Source organism: Equus quagga, chromosome 11, assembly GCF_021613505.1.
Source record: "Equus quagga isolate Etosha38 chromosome 11, UCLA_HA_Equagga_1.0, whole genome shotgun sequence".
In the NCBI taxonomy this organism is placed as follows: Eukaryota; Metazoa; Chordata; class Mammalia; order Perissodactyla; family Equidae; genus Equus; species Equus quagga.
The window spans coordinates 2883443-2908019 of NC_060277.1; the positions used below are offsets into that span (position 1 = coordinate 2883443).

Consider the following 24577-nt stretch of genomic DNA (forward strand, 5'->3'; position numbering starts at 1 on the left):
TGATGTCTGAGCAAGGGGTGGGTTACGGGAAAAGCTGGATGCAACTCTTTAGATACTCACTTGAGGGCCTGTTCACTGGGCTGTGACTCCAGGTTCTTAATTACAAAATAATAAAGCAGCTAATCCTATTAAAATTAAAACTATAAATCTTCCCTGAGTAATTTGTATAAGAAAGAAAACTGCAGTTTTACTTATCCATTATACCTTAATAGAGCTGGAAAAAAATTATAATTTTAACATTTTAGCTTAAATTGTAGGTTGTAGCTCATAATGTTGCATCTCAAAACTTTCCATATTTCTTTAGTATGTTGAAGAAAATCTATTAAACAATAACAGCAACTTCTGTTTGTCTAAAAATTTATTTATATATATCCTCATGTAATCCTCAGACTCTGAGAAGTAGGATGAACATGAAAATCATAGGGAGTGAAATCTTTCTAGAGTTTTCTACGCCTTTGAAACTCTCGCTCTTTCGTCCCTTCACAGCGACACTGAGCAGCAGAGAGCTGGCTTGTTGGAGTTCACGTAGCCAGTGGCAGTTGTGTCACTCCCAGCTCAGGCCTTCCCATCCTTCCACACCCAACTGCCTGTTCCTAGAGGAGGGCACAGTGCAGGGGTGGAGAGATGCCTGCTCGAGACGCTGGCGAGGCTGTGCTGCAGCCGCTCATCGTCCCTGCCCCTTGTCCTCCCATTCTGCCCGGCGGTTCTCTGGCTGTGGGCTGTCTTTTCTTACCAGCTATAGAGGCCTGTGACGTACTGCGGAGAAATAACCTGAACAGGACTATTTGGAACAGGTTTAGTTGTTAAAACTGAGGTGTCAAGGGGGTATTTTCTGAGGATTAATGAACTTACATTTTTCTTTGACCTTTAAATATAATTCTGTGTTTACTGGTTATTAGATTTTTTAAGGTCTGGTTTCAGTGAAACTGTGGTCTTTAGTCTCAAAAAAAGTCACATCTAGAGATTCTCTACAGAGAAATTGTGTTCTGTGATAGTTTGTCTGAATCCCAGATCCATTCAACATCTCAAGAGTCCCTATTACAGAGTAGATTTTAACATGTGGACTGCTCAGTAAGAAATAAAGGCAGCCACTGTGATGGGGTCGGAATGAGCAGGAGTGCTGGTTCTGTTGGCAGTGGGGTACTCATGTCATCTTTGCACGTTTGTGTTTGAAAGACAGCATGTTTCATTTTCATGTACTTAGTATATCTTGTCACAGCATTGTGCTAAATTTAATTCATATTCATTGATAAGTAGAGTCATACAAAATAAAATGATTCATTTTCTTATTATAACTTTATTAATGGAATCTTTATGTCATCTTTTGTTTTTGTTTTTTTGGTGAGGAAGATTGGCCCAGAGCTAACACCTGTTACCAGTCTTCCTCTTTTTGCTTGAGGAAGATGCACCCTCAGCTAACATCTGTGCCAGTCTTCCTCTGTTGTTTATGTGGAACTCTGCGACCCCATGGCCTTGTGAGTGGTGTGTAGGTCTGTGCCTGGGATCTGAACCCACAAACCCCAGGCCACCGAAGCAGAGCACACAAACTCAACCACTAAGCCACCAAACCAGTCCCTTTATCGTCTTTTTTCATTGTAGACTTGGAGTTTGATGTGGGAGTGTGATATCATTTTTAAAAATAATCAATAGCTTCTGTGTTCTCCATATTTTGTTTGCACTCTCCATTAAACCATATAAATATATATTAAACTTGATGGCCAACCATTTAATCTAACTTTTTAGTATATCCTAAACAATCAAGATATTTGATTTAAACAAAATCGTAAAATTATTCAGATGACTTCAGTATTGGTTAAGAAATCTGTCAGATTAGCTGTTGTCCTTCTACATGTTGAATGATATTTGAAGGACTGTATTTTTCCACTTATTTTGCATGTCTTTGGCAAGTATACACTTATTCCCTTGACCAGCTCTTAAAATTAGGAACTATTTTCCCAGTTAAATTTTATTTTTATTGTTTTCAAGATTTCAGTATTTCGTAAGGTTTTAATTTTTGATAGAAATGCAAAACTTTTTAAATAATACAGCAAATCTAAAATGAATCCTCAGTTGTAATTTCACAGAGATTCTGTGATATCCTTATATAACTCATTGTACAAGGTAGATTACATCTAAGCCGGAAACATGATGATTCTTGTATTTCAAAGGAAAGAAAAGAAAACATTTTGGCAAAAATTAGGAATTAGAATGACTCTCAGTAAACACAGCTGATGGTAAAGGGGGTTTCCGTTTTGAGGAAGGTAAAATGAGCTTCAAAGAACTTTCTCATACTATCAGAATTGGCAGTTTTCTGTTAGTATTACTTAATGAGCTTTAAACTATTAATTGAAAAAGAATGTTTTATTGTATTCTGATTTTAAACCTCCAGAGTTCTGAGATTTTGGGTGGTGGAATGGGTGAAAGGAATTAGTTCACTAGCAAGGATAATCTGCAGAATTAACTGATTTTCTGTAGACAGATGTCCTTAAGTGAGCTTTATGGTACTAAAAAGAATAAAAAATGTTTTTATTATGCAGTTTTTAAAAACAACTTGTTTTTCAGAACAGCCACCTTTCTGAACTCAGCACATGTGCATTATGGTGTAAAAAGCATGGGTCCTGGGGTCCGGAGGCCAGGAGTGCTGGCCAAACCCTAACTGCCTCTCCCTAGCCCTTGTCTCGGTAGCTGACCTTTCACAGGATCGTGTCCCTGTCTTCTCCTTCATGTGAATTTCCTTCTTCATAGAATTGTGAGGATCAGAAAAATATTTTTAATAACTTTGAAATCCATAAGATACTGTGAGAATAAACAACGTGAAATTTTATGGGAGGTTCTTTTGATATTTTTTTTTAAGTTTGAAATGAAAGGCAGTTTGTGTTGTGGCCAAAGGAAGGGAGGAAATCTTATTTTGAGATGTGATTTAATAAAATATGTTAAGTGATGATTATAGAAAAAAGAACATATCAGAGAGACAAATAATGGATATAGAATTTTGAGAAGCATTCACAAAAGTCATTAAGATGAGGTAATTTTAAGAGGAAAGTGTTCAAACAAGCATCTCAAACTTAATCCGCTAGAACTCACTTAACTTTGCACACTTTGGCTTTCCGCGGAAGTACCAGTCAACACAGAACCCCAGGGGTGGCCCTGTTTTCATGTTTGGATTTTTCTGGATGCTGAACAAAAGACCTTGATCATGTGGGTTTTTTCCTGTCCACATCACTATTTTACATTTCCCTTCCACAAAGACTGAGATTTCATTTGTTAGATTTTTTCTTGTTCATAACCGCATTCTCTAAAATTAATGTTTTATTGGTACATTAAAGGTATAGGGTGCCGTTTTAGTAACCAGTATCAGTATTTTACTAAGTAAGTCTCCAGTGATCTGAGTTAATCCACTTGTTAAAGATTAAAACTTATCCCCACTTGTAATGAAAGCCCCTATATTTCCTGAGTAAAAAATGTCATTTGAAGTAGTATAATGTTTCTAACCATGTTCATAACTTAAAGTATATTATATGTATTATTTCCTAATTTTTATCAACTGTAGTAAATATTAATATGCTTAATGAATGATTCTTCGTGCAAAGGGATATGCATTTAGTACTAGTGTCCGGATTTCTCCCAATACCCTCTGAGAGGAGAATATGAATGCAGAATTTTCTCCTCGTTTAAATCTGCTGATTTGAATGAGCTTATTATTTGTCCACTATTTCCTAGCCATTTATTTTGTAAGAAGCAATTTTATATGGTATTTATACGGTGTATATGATTCCAACCTGAAAATTTTCAAACTTTTTCCTCCATCTGTTAAAAATAGAGAACTGAGTTTAAGCTTTTCTTCTTTTTCAGTCACATTTCTGTGTGTATTTAAGAAATTACTAAATTTAGTTATCAATGGATACTGTAGCATTTGCCCAAAAGTGGATTAATTTTAAAAGTGAAATAATTGTATTAAGAATCAGTGAAAAATAAAAAGAAAGCAACTGAAAACCATAAACTATAAAAATGAAAATGTGATCTTATTGATTTAATGAATTTGCACACTACGTAATTGAATCCTGACATAACGGAAGTACGTGCCAGATCATTGAATTTGTATTTTACAGATATTCTGATGTTTACCTTTTCCAAAGCTTTCTAATTGATGTATTAACAGGTTCTTCATTGGTCTTTTTTATAGTTTGATGATTTATAGAATTTATTTGCATATAATCGTCTTTACTTAAAAGATCAAATGTGAAATTTTTGAGAGTTTAAGCAAAGTTAAATGGAACTGTTAGAGTATGCATGGCTCTGAAATATGAAATCTAATCTCAGAAAAGATGTTCAGCCTCAAACTTGTGCAGCACGATATGTAAGCTAACCACTTGTCATGTGTGTGACAGAAATGTGATCATTGCTGTGAGTGAGCTTGACTTTCCTGAGAGGACCCGTTGTACTTCACTCTTCTGTCTCATTGCTGACAACATGAGAGCATTGCTGGTTTTCAGGTGGAAACTGTGGACCCAGCTTTGTCTCTTCCTTCTCCTTTCCTTTTTCTAACTGGTCAGTCTCAGAGCCCTTTCATTTCTTTATTCTAGATCTTTCTTAATTCACCAATTATCCTTTTGATCTTTATGCTTTCTTTCTTGTCCTGTTTGTTCCTTTTTTCTAGTATCAAAGTTTTGTGGATGTCATTACATCTTGCTAAATCTAAGTTCTCTTCTCTGAATTGATGTTTCCTCTGTGTTCAGTTTTTCCATATGTTTATCTATCCTGTTTTTTTCTTTCATGCCAGTGGCTTTTCCTTTATATCTGATGATCCTTGGTGTCTGTCTATTTTTAAAAATGAAGGACCGGGTACAAATATGATGTTCCTCTTCTTTTGTGTAAATAGCTCTATAATCTCACTGTTTTGTTCACCTTAGCAGAAAGTCTATTGAGAACTTTGTGTACGTGGCTAAGACATTAATTTATATTTAGAGTAAACAGGCAAGATAAATGGGTCTGCGTGTCAGGCTTCAGAAGGAGAATAAGTGGGACAACAGCATCCACTCTAGAAGTCTTCACTCTTCCCAAATGATTTGTTCAGTATTATTTTTAGAGATAATTCCAAAGACTTTTTTTTTTTGCCTGTGGTTAATGCTCAGCAGCATTCATTTTATGTGGAATCTGCAGCCTGTTTGGCCTACGTATTTTATATGTGAATCTTTAGTTATTTCTCTTGGGTTTTGTTTAGTTCTCCCCCTACTGAATGTGCTGATTCTGTGTTCACAGGTCCTCTGAGTTTCATTGCCAGATAGATTCTATATCTACTGCAGCCCGCCATCATGATTTCAGACACTTTTCTAATCGCTTTTCATCTTCTATAAATTTGTTGAGCTCTCTAATCTGTTCTTTCCAAGCTTAACAGTGACCTTCACATCGCTAACCCCCATTGGTCAATTCTTTGTCCTTTTCTTACTTGACTATCAGCAGCCTTTGACACATTTGATCGCTTCTTAATGCATTGGTTTCTGGGACACCACTTCTTGGTTTTCCTCCTATCTCCTTAGCCACTCCTCCTCATTCTCCTTTGCTGGTTCTTCCCCTTTTCTTCCTTGTCTTATTGGATTGTTCCACTGCAATCTGATCCTCTTTTATTCCCTGTATACATTCACTTCCTTGGTGATCTCATGACTTTAAATAAAACCCATATGTCAGTGACTCTCAAATGTTTATCTTCAGCCCAGACCCCTTTTCTGAGCTTTAGACCTGCACGGTCCAGTACAGTAGCCTCTAGCCTCAAGTGGCAATTGAATACTGAAACGTGGGTAGTGTGACTTAGGAACTAAATTTTTAATTTTATTTCATTTTAATTTATGTAGCCACATGTGACCAGTACCTATCATATTGGACAGTTCAGACCTACAAAATCTCCTTTATGTAAATCTTCATTATCTGACACCAGACAAATCAGGTGTTACAATATAAAGAATAGATTACAAGTTTTTTTTAATAGAATACAAACAATGCCTTTAATAGTAAATCTTCCCTGAATATAATGTTGAAGATTTCATATTTCATCATCATCATTGTGCAGATGTTATTAATCAATATTGATTAACTTGAATAGGGACTCTAGAAGTTTCTTGTTTTTCATATTTAAATCAATAAATGACATTCTGGTAGCACTTAGCCGAGAGGTCAGAAACACCTGAATTTAGATCCGAATTCTGTTACTTATGCTGTGACCTGAAGCAAGTTATTTTATCTTAGTGACTTGTCATTTGAAAATAGAGCATAGGAAAGTGTTTACTGCAAGTGAAAGTTTTTAAATGCCAACCAATGTTTGACTTACAATGCAGTAAGAGTTATAGATAGTGTCTTTATGACTATACTCAGAGCTCTTTTAATCATGGAGCCTTATTTTAAAGTTACCTAACTTCCCACTAAATTTTACAAAGAGAAAGCACTGTGTTCTTAGAATTAAACTTAGTGAATGTCTTACGTTAGAATCCATGTTCCTCTACTACATATATATTTTTTCAAAATACAAATTCTGGGCATACTGATTAAAACATTTCCATGACAAAGTGGTTTTTATTATATAATTCTAAAGTAGGAGACTTTGAAGGTTTCAACTTCTTTATCAGAACATAATTTATATCATGGTGAAAGTTTTATAATTTACTGCTGTGCCTCTAGGGTAAAATGAAACTGTCAGTAATCATTTCACCCAATGGTGAGGCTTAAAGGGAAAATTACAACTTTATGTGACTGCAGCAGGTGAGGTGAGAGGGCAGGTTATAAAATGGTACATTAGTTCGACCAGGCATCACTTTGTTTTTATAGCTTGAGAATAAGACTACATTTAATATTGTTTAATATCAACCATAAGACACACTTCACTATTTTTGTAATCTCAAACTGAAACTGATAGTTTTCCCATTTTTAAGATAATTAGGCATACAAGATGATATTATTGTAGGATCTATTTGAAAATATGTAGTTTTTAAAGTAGATTTCTCTGTAATTTTTTTCTCATAATAAACGTAATGCATAGTTTTGAAGAAAATGAGTATTCCATAATTGTAAATCCTTTCTTCAATTGCTAGATATTATGATTGTTTTCAGTTTTTCAGTATTATAGTAAATACATCTGTATATCAAAATGTTGACCACCTCTCAAATAATGAAAAGTATTTTAATTGATTTTTAAAATAAAAGATCAAATTTTACTCCATATTAATCATAAGCACTCGTTCCTTCCCTTTATATACCTGCGTGTTAACATTTTCACATATTTCACGTCACTGTCCATTTCAGCATTTATGTTCCATAATTCTGTGAAAAGTGGTGAATTTAAAAACTCAGGAATCACTTTTATTTACTGGTTTTCCTTAGAGTTGCACTGCTTAGAACGCAGGAAGCAGCTCTTCCTGTCCTCTCCTGGTCAGGAGGAAAAATGAAATGCCATTTACATCATAAGAATAATGATTTTTGTTTCCTTTGTCAATTCCTGTGTCCCAAAGTAACTTTTTAAAATTAAGTCTGTGGCAAGAGATACTTTAGTTTTTAGACACTTTGGTGTGTGTCTGCTGAGGCCTGGAAATTCAGAGGAGGCGGCTCTCAGTTCAGTTCTCATTGACTCTTACTCAGTGAGGTTGCACTTTCTGAGGCTGTGCTCAGAATAGCCCTAAGGTTTCCCTTAGAGTAGCTAAGTGCACACTTTTGCATTTTGTGGTTTAGTCAGTTTGGTCTGGATAGTGAACAGTCTATGATATCATAGAATTTACTGGTAATGTTTTCTGGAAATGAATATCCATCACTTATTGAAAATGTCAGCTAACAATGGAAATTAGGTTTAGGAACCAGACCTTCTGGTAATGATAGAGATGTCTAGATAATGTTGATTTGTATTTTCCAGAATTTTAAATGTGTGTTTTTAGGAAGCTTTTTCCTTGAATGAAATTGTAAAGAATCACTCTCTGTGTTGTTCTTAGTCAGCAACTTGCCTCCAAGTCTGAGAGCAAAGTTGATGACAAATATGGAAACTAAGAAATGACTAAATGGAGTGACTGGTCATTTTTTAAAAATAATTTAAGAAGTTTTTGCATTCTAAATTTTCAATAAGTGAAAAGTAGAACCTTGTTCTAATGTTCTAATTTCAAGCAATTTACTTTTTTTCTCAACTTTCTCCTTTTGAGAAAACATTCAACTATAATTTCATAAGGAGTAAAAATTGGGAATGATTTTTGACTAGTGTCTATCTTTTTCTGTCTGAGCAGAACCAGAACTGTATTTTAGTAGAAGGACTCTTAACAAAAGCTGTTATTCAGAATAAAAAATAAAAACCTTTTTATGCTTTTTCAAAAATTAGTTCATGTGATTCATCAGCCAGTGTTCATGGAGAGCCTACCATGTGGCAGGGACTGCGCCCAGCCCTGGGAGAGATGGAGGGAAAGGCCAGTCCTCCCAGGCTAGTTGGTGAATCCAGCAGGCAGAGCAATAGTTACAGTGTAGTGGGGGTGAGGTCAACAGCAGACCAGCGCAAAACACTGAGGGAGTGCAGAGAAAGGAATCGATCTGATTAAATATGTTATCCTTGTAACACACACTTACTGCCATGGCCCTGCTTAGAGTTCTGTGTTATCTTTACAATAGAGAACAACGTTGTCCACTTAGGACTCCTCTAAACTTAGCTTAGAACTAGGCATCTGGATTTTGTTGTTGGCTTTTACAAGGCTAATGTGTCACAAGTCATGTAATAACCTTAATTACTATGCTACGTCCTTCAAATCTGCCTCCCAAGGGTGTTCTGCTGTCCTGGGAATAAGTGAGTGAATACTTATAAAGCATTCGAGTGCTTTCATATTAATGTGTGAGAGTGACTGTGTGTGTTTTTGTGTGTGTATGATGTGTATACATGCCCTTCATTTGAAAGGAATCAAGTCTCACATTTCAGAGCTGTTAAATTTGTCTCAGCAAAGTAGGTGGTGAGCAGGTTTTTTATTTTGGCGAACTCAGAATCAACCAAGTTTGGGTTTTTGCTGGGGATGTCTCTTATTTTCTTCTTTTTTTGTTTCTTCTCTCTTTTATTATTTTAGTCACATTATAAGGCTTGATACTTAATGTCGTCTCAGTCTTTTTAATCGATATATTTTCAAGTGAAGATTAAGAAAGATTTGAAAGTAAAATATTTTAAGATCTAATGTTGAGGCAGTTATAGTTGCACAGTATAGCAGTTAGGCACGTTAACATACTTCTTAATATTCCTTGAACTTTTTACAGGGGAAAGGTATAGCATAATAAGCATATTATTTTTAAATGACTTCTTTTTGCTTTGAGTTATGGAAAACATTTTCTAAATCATCATGCTTATGTTCAAAATTTTAATTTATTATCTCTCTCTAGAATTTAAATTATATCTTTTATGAATGAACCTGAAAAACAAGTTCCCACCTTCCTGCATTCTCAGTACCATACCAGTGTAATACATGAAAATACGTTTTCCATTATTAAATCTTTTCTCATTTTAACTTTGTTCTTTTTTTTGTTTTTAATTCTAAAGGATGTTTAATTCCTGCACATGCAGATACTGGGAATGCAAGATTCATTCATACATTCAGTAAGTACCCAGTGAGTACTTACTCTGCCCCAGGTACTAGTACAGGTGCTATTCTAATGTGTCCTTGAACAAAACAGGTGAAGATCCATGTCCTTGTTTAGCTTACCTTCTAGTGGAGAGAGACAGACAATAAGCAAATATAGAATAAATAAGCAAAGCAGAGAAGGGCGATAGAGTGAACTGGGGACTGGGCTTAGGTTGCTGTTTTATATAGGGTGGTCAAGGACAGCTTCACAAAGAAGCTGACGCTTGAGCAAAATTTTGAAGAAGAAAGAAAGCCATGTTGTCTGGGAGAATAGCATCCCCAGCCAAGATCCCGTGTCAGGAATGTGCTTGGTCTGCATTTTGAATAGCAAAGAGGCCAGTATAGCTGGGGCCGAGGGAATGGGGGAGAGAGTAGAAGACAATGAGGCCAGAGGGGCAGCAAGGGGCCAGATTGCACAGAGCCTCGTATAAATGAGGGGCGGAACACCGGCCATCGTCAGCACCGACAGTGTTCACTAGAGACATGTTTAAAAGGGGACGTGGGTGGGATCGTGCAGCTTGATCCCTGCTGTATTGAGAAACGTGAGCAAAGTGCACTGGAGAGCATGTGTGATGTAGTGACGAATAACCCTTCACTGAGAAGGCGGCATCTAAACTAATTGTCATGAGATGAGAAAACTGATAATCGTAAAAGGTTTCACGGCCTTCCAGCTAGGAAGGCCAGTTAAAAGATGCTTTTGTAATTGAGGTGGGAGGACAGGACTGAAGTAAGAAACTGAAGATGTTAAATCCTTAAGTACTGGAGGTTTGGAATGTGAGTGGTAAGGGATAGAGAAGTAGAATTTGAGGATAACTAAGTCTTCTAGTTTTGAATGAGTGGATGACAGTCCACTAACAAAAATAGGGAAATGTAGGATATTGGGAAAAAGATAATTGTATTTTGGATATATTGAATTCGAGGTGCCTAGAACACATCTGGAGCGAGATAGCTAAGCGCTTGCTCGTCCATTGATCCTCATTTGTTAAATATCCTGCTCTGCGTCAGTCCGTGTACTGGGAGCTGGACCGCCTACTTGGAAACACAGGCTTGCAGCGTGAGAATAGATGGAGGAATCGGTGGCACGTGTGTGGTCTCTGAGTCCATACAAGTTAATGAGACAAGCTGGAAGAGGCTATTGAATGAAACGGGGCCAAGAGACTAAGAACGATTAGGATGACCATAACATTGATAGCTTGGATGTTTGCTGCCCAAAAAGAGAGCAAAGGAAAAAATTGAGGACACAGGCAAATCCTGGAAGCCTGTTTTGGTGCTATATGTCTTTTTTTTTTTTTTTTTTTAATTCTTCACTGCAGTAACAAATCTTAATAAAAAAAAATACCTGAATTATAATATTATACCTTTTATCTTTTTTGTGCCTGTTCTTTTGGTTTTTAAGGTAGTATATATACCATTATTGTTAAAATAATTAATATTAGTGTTAAAGACTTATAGATACTAAATTATATTTTATGGATTGAACATGCAGAATTGAAGTATTTAGGCCTTGTCTATGTAATAAATGTGTCAGTTTTATTAGAAACATAGCTGACTGTCCTCAGATTGAATATCTAGAGAATTTCACAAAAGAGTAGTTTGAACAGACTTTAGTCTCCTTTTAAAGTTTACTCAGGAAATTTATCAAATACTAAAAATTATATGCAGTTCTTGGTAGTTTTTAAATAGAAATAAGTACCATAGGATCTTGACTGATTATTGATTAGCACAGGTAAATTATTTGGGCATCAGTTTAAAAGTCAGTTAAACACTAAATTTATATATTCATTGGATCAGTGAATTTAATTTTTGATTAACATTTGGGAATAAATAGCACAGATCATTAGAGACTGGCATAGCCCAGGACATCTTCCCAGAGGTGTGAGGTTTAACAGAAGCACAGAAAGACTAAATTATACTTGCTTTTTTTTTTTTTAAAGATTGGCCCTGAGCTAACATCTGTTGCCAGTCTTCTTTTTTTTTTCTTCTTCTCCCCAAAGCCCCCAGTGCATAGTTGTATATTCTAGTTGTAGGTCCTTCTGGTTGTGCTGTGTGGGACGCCACCTCAGCATGGCTTCATGAGCGGTGCTAGGTCCACACCCAGGATGCAAACTGGTGAAACCCTGGGCCACCGAAGCAGAGCACACAAACTTAACCACTCAGCCACGGGCCAGCCCCTCTACTCGTTCTTGATGGCAGGGCCGAAACCAGAATCCACGTCGTGTGACTGATGTGATCCACAGAGTTACCCACTTCTCCCTGCTTGCTTTGTGCTTTTTCAAGCACAAGCATGAATTCACCAGTCTCAGATTTCAGGGACCCCTTCCCCGCTTCCCGTTGTCCACCTGCTCATCTGTGTTCACATAACCCTGGTGAATGGGTCACTGCCTGTTTCCATGACCAACACAGGAAAGCCTCCTGATTTGTGGGTTTGAATATTCACTAAGCTTCACCTCTGTGGTCTCTGTAGATTCAGGGCCTTCAGCCTTTGATGTTTCTGAGTTTGGGGGAATTTTTTCATTCAATATAGGAAAAGTACAGTGTTCAAACAATATTCCCTTTCTGAAATCTTTGAAATTTGTATCCAGTAGATAGAGGGCTTCCCATAGCATCCTGAAAAAGTCCAATATAAAATACATATTAACATTATACTACACTAAATGAGGATAAGCCACTTTAAGATGCACATTTATTAAAAGTTCATTTTAAATGAACGTTTAGAAAAATGTTTAGAATATGGGAGACTATCCATGGAGAATCTGAGGCCTGTTTTGCTGCACGATGTTATTATAATTCTCATTTTCTCTATTCATGTATTCAATCATTCAACAAACATTTCTTGAATATGTACTATATGACATCAGCAGCTAAAACGAGTTTTAGTAACTGTGTCAAGGAACTGCTGTGGTAGAGGCTTGTGTGGGAATGCAAAGGGACGGGAGAGATGGGGAGGGGTGTCTAAGTCAGAAGTGGGTGGGGAGAAGGAAATCACAGACTGTTTCCTGGAGAACGTGATGTTTGACCTGGACTTTAAAAGATGTCAGGAAATAATTAAGCCAAGAAGGGATGTTAGAAAGGGGAGAGCATCAGTACACTCTGATGGGAGCCAAGAGTGGTGGGGTGGCAAGGGCGAAAGTCAGTGAGCTGGCGTAGCTGCAACCTGAGTGGCTCAGCATGCCGTTTTGAGTTAAGCAGTTTGAGTTAAACACTGGGGGGGGGGGGGGGGGGGGGGGGTGATTTTTATCCTGAAGATTAAGCTGTAGAATGACAAAATAATTTCCCCTGTAGAAAGGTCACTCTGGCAGTGTGGGATGTCATGGGAAGGCCCAGGAGCAAGTCAGAGTTTGGTGGGAAGCTGTTCCCATCGTCCAGATGAGGAGAGCATGTCCAGACCACGTGGTGGCGTAGAGAGGAGAGGACAGGGTTGTAGGCATCTGTGTACATACATGTGTACATAAATGTATGTGTGTGTATTTTTTAAAAAATATTTTGAAGATGTGATAAAGTCAGTATTTTCACCTCAGGTTGTATAAGACTAGCTGTTAAGTTTTCTAAAGCAGAACTCATTGTTAGAATAGCTAACTTCTTTGTCATATATATTTTCATTATAATTCTTACTATTTTATTCCTTTAAAACTTTAGTTCTACATGTATTTAAAGACTGTTGAAAAAATATGACAAATATAGGATATTTTAAACATCAAAGTCAAAATAAACATTCTGACTGTGTGTGTGTGTGTGTGTATATAGAATGTGCTCAGTATGCCAGGTCCAATTTGACATATTTTTTCCTATATTAACTAATTTAATCCTCCTGTCAGCCTATGAGACACATGCTGTTTCCGCTGTACTGAATGAGGAAGTGGAGGCATAACTGTGTAAGTACCTTGCCCAGGGTCACGTATCTAGTAAAGCCAGGGCCAGGCTCCCAGTATGTGTGGCATGGCTGCAGTCAGGATGTGCTAATAAGTTGTCCTTTGAAATGTGTTTGTTTCTAACTGTAAAGGAGCAGAAACTAGTAATAGAGAATTATAAATAACTCATACCTCAGATTTGGGACAGTAATTTGTGCATAAAATTATTTTTTTTCAATAAACTTAGGAGATTTATTGAGTGGAGCTATCAACATGTAAAATATAAATATGTATTATAATAGCTATTTATTCATTTGTGCATTAATTTTGGAGCTTTCTCTTATTTTTAAGAAGGTTCTAATCAATCCAGAATTAGGGAAGGAGTGTTTTGGGTTTTGTTGGCTGTTTATTTTAAATAATGCTAAGAGATTTTTTTCAGCAGGAACTTAAACATGTTTACTGTGCTTAAGTGGAAGATGCTGTAGTGTTCAAAACCATTGAAGTTTTGCTTCCCTACTGTAAGGTCATTAAAAGTATATTAAGGACCTATTATTCTTTCCCCAACTTTATTTTGAAATTTTTTAAAACCACAAAAAAGTTGGGGGGAAAAAAGTTGGTATAAAACTTCTAAATTCACATTTCCTTCTTTGTTCAAAAACTTCACTTGTATGTCTGCCAAGAATAAGGGTATTCTCCTATATAACCATAGTTCCATTATCACATCTAGGAAAATTAACAATGATTCTATGTCATCATCTAATGAACAGTTTGTATTCAGATATTCCTAATTGTGCCTAAAATATCTTTAGCAGTTTTTTGTTTACTTGCTTATTTTATCCAGCAGCCAGTCCACAATCGCAGTTAGATTGGATATGTCATTTTAGTCTCATTTAATCTCAGTTAATCTCAAATCTTTTTGTTGTTTTTTATGATATTAACTTGTTTAAAAAAAGAGTCTGGCTGAGCCAGTTGTGCTGTAGAATGTCCAGTGTTTTGATTTGGTCTGTTTCGCTGTGATTTGATTCAGGCTAAACTGTTTTGGCAAGAATGCTGTGAGTGGTATGTACTATTTTGCATCACATCAGGTGGCATACAATGTCAGGTTGTCCCATTGTTGGTGTCGCTAAATTCAGTCCTTTATCAGGGTGGTGTACACCAGATGTCTCTGTTTTAAAGATACATTTCCCTTTGTAATAGCTGAGTAATGTGTGGAATGATGCTTTGAGACCATGTGAATATCCTGTTCCCCAACAACCCTACTCCATGGTTTCAGCATCCATCGATGATTCTTGTCTGAATTAACTATTTCAGTGGTGAGGGGATGCAGAATGGTGGGTTTCTAATGTTATCATTGCTTCTACATTTACTAACTGGCATTTGGTCAAGAAGAGTGTTTGCTTTTTTTCTTGCCTGTCTCTTTGAGGATTATGGACTTTTTTTCATTCAGTTTGTTATACTTCTTCACTATCATTTTCTTCATGTTGTTCAAGTTGTCCACTAATTTGGCAAAGGAGAGCCCCTTCATGTCTATTCCCATGTCCTTTGATATGAACCAGTTAGAGTACTTCCTTGCTTGTAATGCACCAGGTTCACCTTGTACTTGCTCTGCCCCAAAGCTAGAATCAGTCATTTCTCCAAGGAGCCCTGGTACTATTTAGTGCATAATGGAATTTAGAAACTAAAATCTGGGACTAAGTAACTCATTGCTAGTGGGATATCATTGCTTCTAGGACCTTCCAGTGGACATATCTAGGAAATCAGGTTTTAAAAAAATCAATATATTTATACTGTTATTTCCAATTCAGACTTTAAATTACCTTTATTGTATATTTTTATGTTTTTACTTTATGTAATAGGGAGACGTCATTTGTCAGTAATATAGTTGCAAGTATTTTCTCCCAGTTTGTCATCTGGCTTTTGACTTGGCAGTGCAAAAGTTTTGTTTGTAAAAGTTTTCCTCATATCTGACCGTATAAAAGAATTCACTGTGTTTTCTTCTAGGATTGGTATAGCTTCGTTTTTAGCATTTAAATCTCTAACCCATTAAGAATTTATTTTTCTGGGTTATAGTGTGAGGTAGGGATCCAGTTTCTTCTGCAAAATGTCCACCTCATTGTCTCAACACCATGTATTAAAAAATATCTCTTCCTCTTCGTATAGCACCTTCCCATATGTACTTGTGTCCTTTCCTGAACGTTTTAATCTGTTCTGTTGGTCTGCTTGTCTACTCAAGTGTCATTACCGCATTGATTTAATTACAGAGGCTTTTTACAATATATAGTCATATGTTTATTTCTACTCATTGCTTCCCCACCTGAGATTTTTCTAGGTATTCTTGCATATTCTTCTATATGAATTTTAGAATCAACTTGTCTAGTGCTGGGGAAAAAACTTTTTTTGTTGGAATCACATTAAATTCATATATTATCTTGGAGAAAATTGGCATTTGTATGATGTTACGTTGTCTCAGAACAAGGGATGTCTTTCATTTGTTCAAGACTACTTTTATGTCTTTCAGAAGTATTTTAGCACTTTCTTCATACTGTTCTGCATATTTCTTGTATTTATTCAAGTATTTTATCTTTTATATTGCTCTTATGAATGAGGTATTCTTTTTCATTATATCTTCTAACTGGTTGAATGTATAAAGGATATTGATTTTCGTATATTAAATTTTATATTGTGCTAAATTTGTAATTAATTAATTCTGCTATTGGTTGTGTTAATTTTAGGATTGATCATCTTTATTCTTTCTTTTCTTGAGCATGGTCCTGGGTTGAAGGTTGATAGAATTTAGGGAAACTAAAAAATATATAATTCTGCTCTTCAAATCAGTCAAGTACAAATGGGATAAATGTCACATTCTGATTTTCTACAAAATAAAATACATAAAGTGTCTCCTAAGAAGCATAAAATTTCTTCCATTATCTTCTCTAGAATGTGTTAATACGTGGAAAATTAGGAAAATTTTTAAGTAACGCATTTCAATTTTATAGTAAATTTAGAAACATTACCAAAGGAAGTAGTAAATTAACATTTTTGAAAACAGTCGCACAACATTAACTCACATTCTGATGATGAATGCATACACTTCACACCACACTGTAGCATATGAATCTGGTGGATATGGCATTGACTCCATGCGTTCTGTTAATATTTGAGTCGGCTCTTGAGGACCGTCTGTGTTTCAAGTGTCTGGACCAGGCGCTGTGGATACAGAGGAATAAAATCAGGTCCTGACCGCAGGGGCTAACCAAACGGGTAAAGCGGGCTGCGGCATTTGTGAGGGAGTGCGTGTGTGTCAGTCGTGATTCTGCTAGTCATTGGTGGTTTGACCTTGGACTGTTACCTGTCTTCTGATTAATTTCTGAAAGCCACTGTTTCCCTCCTTTAAAATGGGGTTGTATTTATTGTTTGTTAATTAACTATCTTAAAATTCTTAGTAATTTTGAGTTTTGTTCATTTTCTTTTACTTTAAGACGTCTTCTAATTCTCTCATGTTCGTCAGTGGCACTGCCAGTTCTAGAAGGTTGTTTGGTCAGCTCCTTACCAGAGCTGTTAGTTTTCTTTGCATGCTCATGGTTTGTAGTCCCTACTGTCCTGGTAGAGGTCTGAGCTCTAGCAAAACACAGGAACAGACCTGTCCAAATGTTAGCCCTTGGCCGAGCCACAGGAGTAAGCTTCTCCTGTAAGTCTCATCAGGTGCAAGTACAGCCATCTCCCAGGGATGGGGCCTGGAAGCAGATGCCTCCAGCTGTGTGGGTCCCTATGCATATCGGCGCCTTTTCAGTCCATTGTGGTCCACAGATCTGCCAGGCCCTTGGTGTCCTACAAACGTTGAACTGACAGAGCCAGTTACCCAGAGGGTTTATAGCTTCTGCTGGTGGAGAAGCCCCAGAGCACTCTGAAAAACCCATTTTCTGCCTACACCTTTGGAAGAGACCTGTTTTCCCCACACAGGTCCCTGCTCAGCACCAAGGAGGACAAAGCCCCCAAACCCCACCCCTTGCCTGACACACTGGCACTGAGATCCCAGTTTTTTCCTGAACTGCTCTCCAGGGTCTGCCATCCCTCGTGTCTTAGCCTTCGTAGGCCTCTAGAAAGGAACTAAAGTAAACGACATGATTTCACGTTGTAAAATCGTTAGACAAGGTGAAAAAGAAGATGCTCACCAACACGACTAAGTGGCAGGATTATCACACAGATAAAAATCATGAAGGTAGAAATAAAATGAGCTGCAAAATTAAACAAATAATGGAATAAAATTCCTCTGAGCAGAAGAATAAGACTCTGCAGATTAAAGAGCTTATCAAGTCCCAAGAAAAATTAACTATGACAAAGACACACTTAGACATACCTGCTGAAACTCCTGATGTTTTAGATAAAGAGAAATCTTGCAAGTCTGTTCAGAAGAGGAACAGGGTCTTTACATTGGAAGGAGTCAAATGCATGTTGGACTTTTCATCTAAAACTCTACAAGCTGGCTGATAGTGGAATAACATATCCAGACAACCAAGATAAAAGATTTCTTATCCAAAGATCATTATTCACACAAAGTATCCTGCACCTGTTGACAAAGGAAGTCATATTTGGGTATACAGGGATTTAGAGAATACTCTAACCAATGACAACTGAATTAAAAATATAAATCTCAAGACATAGGGTTAAACATTAGATTTTGTCTTTTAGGCAGAGGGGAAACATTAACTTTTTTCTTACAGTATTTTTTGTTCTATAGATTCATACTTAGCACTGCTACAAATTCCTACACATTTTCATCCATTTAAACTTCTCTATAAATTTATATACAAGAATAGAGAAGTAAAAGCCTTCTAAAAATTTAATCTTCTGTGGAGTAAGGAGGTCTTAGTAAGGGTGGTATCTTGGTTGGAGTATAGAAAAGGAGGAAGAAAGAGCAAAACGAGATGCAATAAAATAACAAGTTGGCAGACTTAAACACAGCCACATCAGTAACGGTATTAAATGTAAATTGTCTAAGCGTTAAAAAGCAGAGATTGTCGGGGGCTGGCCCCGTGGCCGAGTGGTTAAGTTCGCGTGCTCCGCTGCAGGCGGCCCAGTGTTTCGTTGGTTCGAATCCTGGGCGCGGACATGGCACTGCTCATCAGACCACGCTGAGGCAGCGTCCCACATGCCACAACTAGAGGAACCCACAACGAAGAATATACAACTATGTACCGGGGGGCTTTGGGGAGAAAAAGGGGAAAAAATAAAATCTTAAAAAAAAAATAAATAAATAAAATCTTAAAAAAAAAAAAAAAAGCAGAGATTGTCACCCTGGACAATCTAGTGGTAAATATTTATTGACAGATTGATTTTCTTGATTTTCTATTTGATAGATTGATTTATTCTACAGATGTTGTATATTCTTAAGTTCATTTTGAGTTATTCTAATTTAAAAATATCCCACGACAAATTAGACATTTTAACTATATTCCTGCACGATTGACATATTTAGTGAACAAAAATTTAATTTAGAATAAATACAAACAATTGTATTTTCATTTTGTTTAATGTTTCCCAGAAAGTAGGTGTGTTAGCATTCCCCAGAGAAACAGAACCAATAGGATGTATAGAGAGAGAGAGAGAGATTTGTTTTAAGGAATTGGTCTGCATGACTGTGGAGGCTGGCAAGTCCAAAACCTGCAGGGTGGGCCAGCAGGCTGGGGGCCCAGGAAGGGCTGCAGTTGAAGTCTGGAAGCAGGCTGCTGGCCAAGTTCCCTCTTTCCGGGGAGGTCAGTCTTTTCCTTAAGACCCTCAGCTGGTTGGATGAAGCCCCTCACATTATGAGAGCAGTCTCCTTCACTCAGAGTCTACTGATTTAAGTGTTAATATCATATAGAAGAATACCTTCACAGAAACGTCTGGAATGTTTGGCCAGATATCTGGGTGCTGTGGCCTAGCCAAGTTGACACATGAAAATCATCACCAGAGCAGCTACTTATGAGCCCTCACTTAGCATTATACCTTAGTAAAAGTGAACATAAGATACAAACACACAGTTTTTAGGTAAAATTTACTTAAAATAGGAAGCTATTTTGGGACATTTTTCCTCAAGCTTATTCCTTTCTGTGTGCTCTTCATTGAAAACTTGAGCAAACATGTATGATTGGCTTTCCAAAGGATAGTATTTAAATAGACAATCTAACTTTAAAACTAAGATTATGTCTTTGGATAATCCACTTTTAAAACTTCTAGTTTTCAATGCATTTTTATTCTGAAATTGAAACTGTAAAACATGTAGTTTTTTTCTTTGTATAAGCTGAGATGTAGATTTTGGGGTTTTTTAGTTTTTTATTGTCATCATTTTGAAGTTACTTTCTAACTGGATAAGAATTTTAAAATCAGTAATCAGCCTAGGTCAGTTTTATAGCATTCTGATTATAATAGTGAGAACACACATGGGAAATGTTGCTAATTCCTGAACCCCGTGATAAGACCACTCATTTAAGGTCAGTGTGTGGTGCCAGACTGTTCTCAGTGGTTGCCGCTAGCGAGAGTAGAGGGAGTGTGGGGGCTGGGGGAGCGAGGATTTCACCATTGGTTCTCTATACTTCAGTATTATTAAAATCTTACAATAAAGAATCAGCATTATTTGAATATTTTCCAATACGTTTTACTTGGGGTTTTTAAAAATTTTTTTTATGCAAGGCTGGTGTTACTCTATGAATAAAAATGTACCTTTCCATCAAAATTACTTTAAAGACTTTGTTATTACACTTAAGACAGAACTGTTAATTTACTCTGTAGTATTTCTTCACAAAAGGACATCTGTGTTTTACTAGGCTCTTGAGGTCAGAAATCATAATATATCCTTTATGATATATCTTTTAGTACTGAGCGCCAAATAGCCACTCAATAAATCTTAGTTGATTGAATAAAGATAGTACAGTGCTTTATACTTCACTGGCTAACAGTAGATGTTGAGAGAATTTTCTCAGTAAGACAAAAACTATAGTTTTTTAAAATCATGTTTCATGTTACTTTATTTTGAATATACTCTTGCAAAGTGATAAAACCTGATTGTTTTATGTTGATCTCACTTAATCCCTTATCATACTTCAAGAAAAATGAGTTAAAAATGCCTATAGATGAGAGGGACTAGTGTTTTGCTTCGACTAGGAATTTTGATAATTGCTATTAACAGTACTTTGCAGTTCTCACTGCTAACCAGCCCTGCATGTGACAACCTTTAGCATTATTTGAACAAACTGTTCTAATATCGTAACTCACTTGTTGGTTTGCTGATGGACAGAGATTGAAAAGTAAATGAGACCCACACCTGAGTACATTTTTGACCTGAGCTAGACTTTGAACCAGTGTCTTTACAGATGAGATCCAATGTGTTACATCCTTACAAGCTGTTTATTACAAAGAAATGCAGGAGAGGACGGTGGGAACAAAAAGATAAAGCCACACACAATAAAAGGATTTGTCTCAAGTTTAGCAGTCTATGTTATCATTTTAAAGGAGAGAATCAGGGGAACTTTTTTCTCCAGATGCTCCCTGGTGATTGAATAAGTAGTAGAGTATGTCAAAGTAGAAAGATGATCAAAGAGAAACTCAAATAGATTTATTTATTCTTCTTGAGAAAATAGGGAAAAGGTTCCCTTCATAGCCTTTGTGATATTTCTTTATGAAAACTTGACAACCTCAAGTCAGAAATAAAACTTTTGTGGAAGAAATGCAGCAGAGCAGAGATAATGGTATAATTTTCGAGCAGAGAGCAGAATATGGCCTCATCTTGGGCTATTGCTAAACACCACAGGAGTGGGAAAATTGGCAGAGCTCTCCGTGAGTCAGGTCTCTTAGTTAGCTAAACCCTCCAGCTGCTCCTGACCAAAACATTCCCGCTACACTTGAAAGGACCCTGCCATCCAAGTGAGGTTTTTTTCCTGTAAGCTGTAGGGGTCATGTCTTACTGGCAGACATGTTTTTAAAATAAAATGGATAAGTATAATAAGCAAATATTCACAGTGTTTTCTTTTCACAGGGATTTTCAGCATAGAAAGAAAGCCTTGTAACCATCACGTAGATACAGCACCAACGGTAAGGCGATCTCTTTCTGCTTTGTTAAAACTGATAAGAAGCTACAAAGCAGTACTGGCTACAATGACACAAAATGCCATTGTAGAAGACTCTCATAACCTCCTTTTTCCCAAAAGTTATGTCTTTTCAAGAAAATTAACCTCATGTTTTCTAATGACGAAAACTTACTAATTTTTGTCAGGATATAGGAAAATACTGTATCATTTTTACTGATAGTTTATGTTAATGTTATAAACAGAATGTTTTTTAATTTAAAAATACTTAGTATAGGGGCCCGCCCCATGGTGGAGTGGTTAAGTTTGATGCGCTCTGCTTCAGCAGCCCATGTTCGTGGGTTCAGATCCCAGGCACGAACCTACACACCACTCGTCAAGCCATGCCATGGTGGCAGCCCACATGCAAAATAGAGGAAGATTGGCACAGATGTTAGCTCAGAGTGAATCTTCCTCAACAACAACAAACCACTTAGTATAAAATATTGGTAAATAATGCAAGTCTGTATGCAAATTGATTTACACCCTTTTTAAGAGTGTTATTTTGTACACCAGCGTCTTTATTTAGAGCGAATGTTCTGTAGTAGTGAAAGAAGGCCATTATGCTTTACTTCTCTATGGATTACTGGGGCTTGATTATTACGGAAGTGAAATCTTAGCTTTTATTCCTCTCGTGTTACTACCAGACAATGAAAGGCATTTAACAATTACAGTATCTATTTATTATATTGAAAATAATTATAGAAGTTAATATAGAAGGAAGACAATTAAATTTCCCTTTTAATCTCTGAATATGATATTGTATGAAATATTCATCAGCTGCTAGTTCTCACTTGAAAGATTCATAAGGTGATGGAAGCTAGTGTGTATCTTATTCTTCACTCAGCATAACTTTGTTGTTTTCTATACAGTAAGTCTTTCAACTGCTCCATAAAATTCATCGTTTCCTGATGTCAGAAAGATTTGGTAATACTTTTATGAAGAAAATAAAGACAATATTAAATTATATTTGAATTTTATTGATAATATTTCCTTCACAAGAAAATTGACTCCATTTTCTGTTTTTAATAAATCCATATGATTAATTCAGCATGTTTGACAGCTTAATATGTGGGGCTCCAGAAAAGACTAGTGTTTGAAGAATAATATCATAAGTGTCATCATTAAAAAATACTTGGGGGGCCAGCCTGGTGGCATAGTGGTTAAGTTCACGCACTTTACTTCAGCAGCCCAGGGTTCACAGGTTTGGATCCCAGGCAATGACATAGCACTGCTTATCAAGCCATGGTATGGTGGCATCTCACATAAAATGGAGGAAGATTGGCATAGATGTTATCTCAGCAACAATCTTCCTCAAGCAAAAAGAGGAAGACAGATGTTAGCTCAGGGCAATCTTCCTCACACACACACAAGAAAGTACTTGGCTAGAATGTGTGTTATCCTTTAGTAAGTGTGCTGAAAGAGTAGCCATACCATATATGAAAAACCAACAGCAAATATCATTCTCAATGGAAAAAAATGAAAGCTGTCCCTCTAAGAACAGGAACCAGACGAGGATGCCCATTTTCACCACTCTTATTTAACGTAGTATTGGAAGTCTTAGCAAGAGCAATCAGGCAAGAAAAAGAAATGAAAAGGATCCAAATTGGAAAGGAAGAAGTGAAACTGTCACTATTTGCAGATGACATGATTTTATATATAGAAAACCCTAAAGAATCCACTAAAAAACTCTTAGAAATAATGAGTACAGTCACATTGCTCGATGTAAAATCAACATACAAAAATCGCTTGCATTTCTATACACTAACAATGAAGTAGCAGAAAGAGAAATTAAGAATACAGTCCCATTTATAATAGCAACAAAAAGAATAAAATACCTAGGAATAAACTTAACCAAAGAGGTGAAAGATCTGTACACTGAAAACTTTAAAACATTGTTGAAAGAAATTGAAGATGTCAAGGAAATGGAAAGATGTTCTGTGCTCTTGGATTGGAATAATTAACATAGTTAAAATGTCGACCCTTCCTCAAGCAACATACAGATTCAATGCAATCCCTATCAAAGTTGCAACAACATTTTTCACAGACATAGAACAAAAAATCCTAAAATTTATATAGAACAACAAAAGACCCCAAATAGCTAAAGGAATCCTGAGAAAAAACAAAGCTGGAGGTATCACACTCCCTGATTTCAAAATGTACTGCAAAGCTATAGTAACCAAAACACCATGGTACTGGCACAAAAACAGGCATACAGATCAATGGAACAGAACCGAGAAACCAGAAATAAACTCACACATATATGGACAACTAATTTTCACCAAGGGAGCCAGGAACATACAATGGAGAAAGGAGTCCCTTCAATAAATGGTGTTTGGGAAACTGGACAGTCACATGTAAAAGAATGAAAGTAGACCACTATCGTACACCATATACAAAAGTCAACTCAAAATGGATTAAAGACTTGAATGTAAGACTTGAAACCATGAAACTTCTAGAAGAAAACATAGGCAGTATGCTCTTTGACATCAGTCTTAGCAGCATATTTTCAAGTACCATGTCTGACCAGGCCACGGAAACAAAAGAAAAAATGAACAAATGGGACTACATCAAACTAAAAAGCTTCTGCACAGCAAAGGAAACCATCAACAAAACGAAAACACAACCTAACAGTGGGGAGAAGATATTTGCAAACCATGTATCAGATAGGGGGTTAATAATCCAAAATCTACAAAGAACTCATATATCTCAACAACAAAAAAGCTAACAACCCACTTAAAAACTGGGCAAAAAGATCTGAACAGAGATTTCTCCAAAGAAGATATGCAGATAGCCAATAGGCACATGAAAAGACGTTCAACATCATTAACTATTAGGGAAATGGAAATCAAAACTACAATGAGATATCACCTCACTGCCATCAGAATGGCTATAATTAACAAGACAGTAAAGAACGGGGAGGACGTGGAGAGAGGGGAACTCTCTTACACTGCTCAGTGGGAATGCAAACTGGTGCAGCCACTATGGAAAACAGTATGGAGTTTCCTAAAAA

At 36.5% G+C, this 24577-nt stretch overlaps 1 protein-coding gene across 10 annotated transcripts in view; it reads left to right on the forward strand.

Annotated features, from left to right (window-relative positions):
• The window catches only part of AHI1 (Abelson helper integration site 1), a 178487-nt gene that overhangs the window by 86104 nt on the left and 67806 nt on the right, over nt 1-24577 (forward strand). For all 10 annotated transcript variants that reach the window (XR_006890852.1, XR_006890851.1, XM_046677791.1 and 7 more), the window contains one exon: nt 21477-21532. Coding sequence is in view for 8 of the 10 variants with exons in the window: in XM_046677791.1 (XP_046533747.1) it covers nt 21477-21532 (56 nt within the window). In the remaining 2 variants the exon portion in view is untranslated. The remainder of the gene's footprint in view (nt 1-21476; nt 21533-24577) is intronic.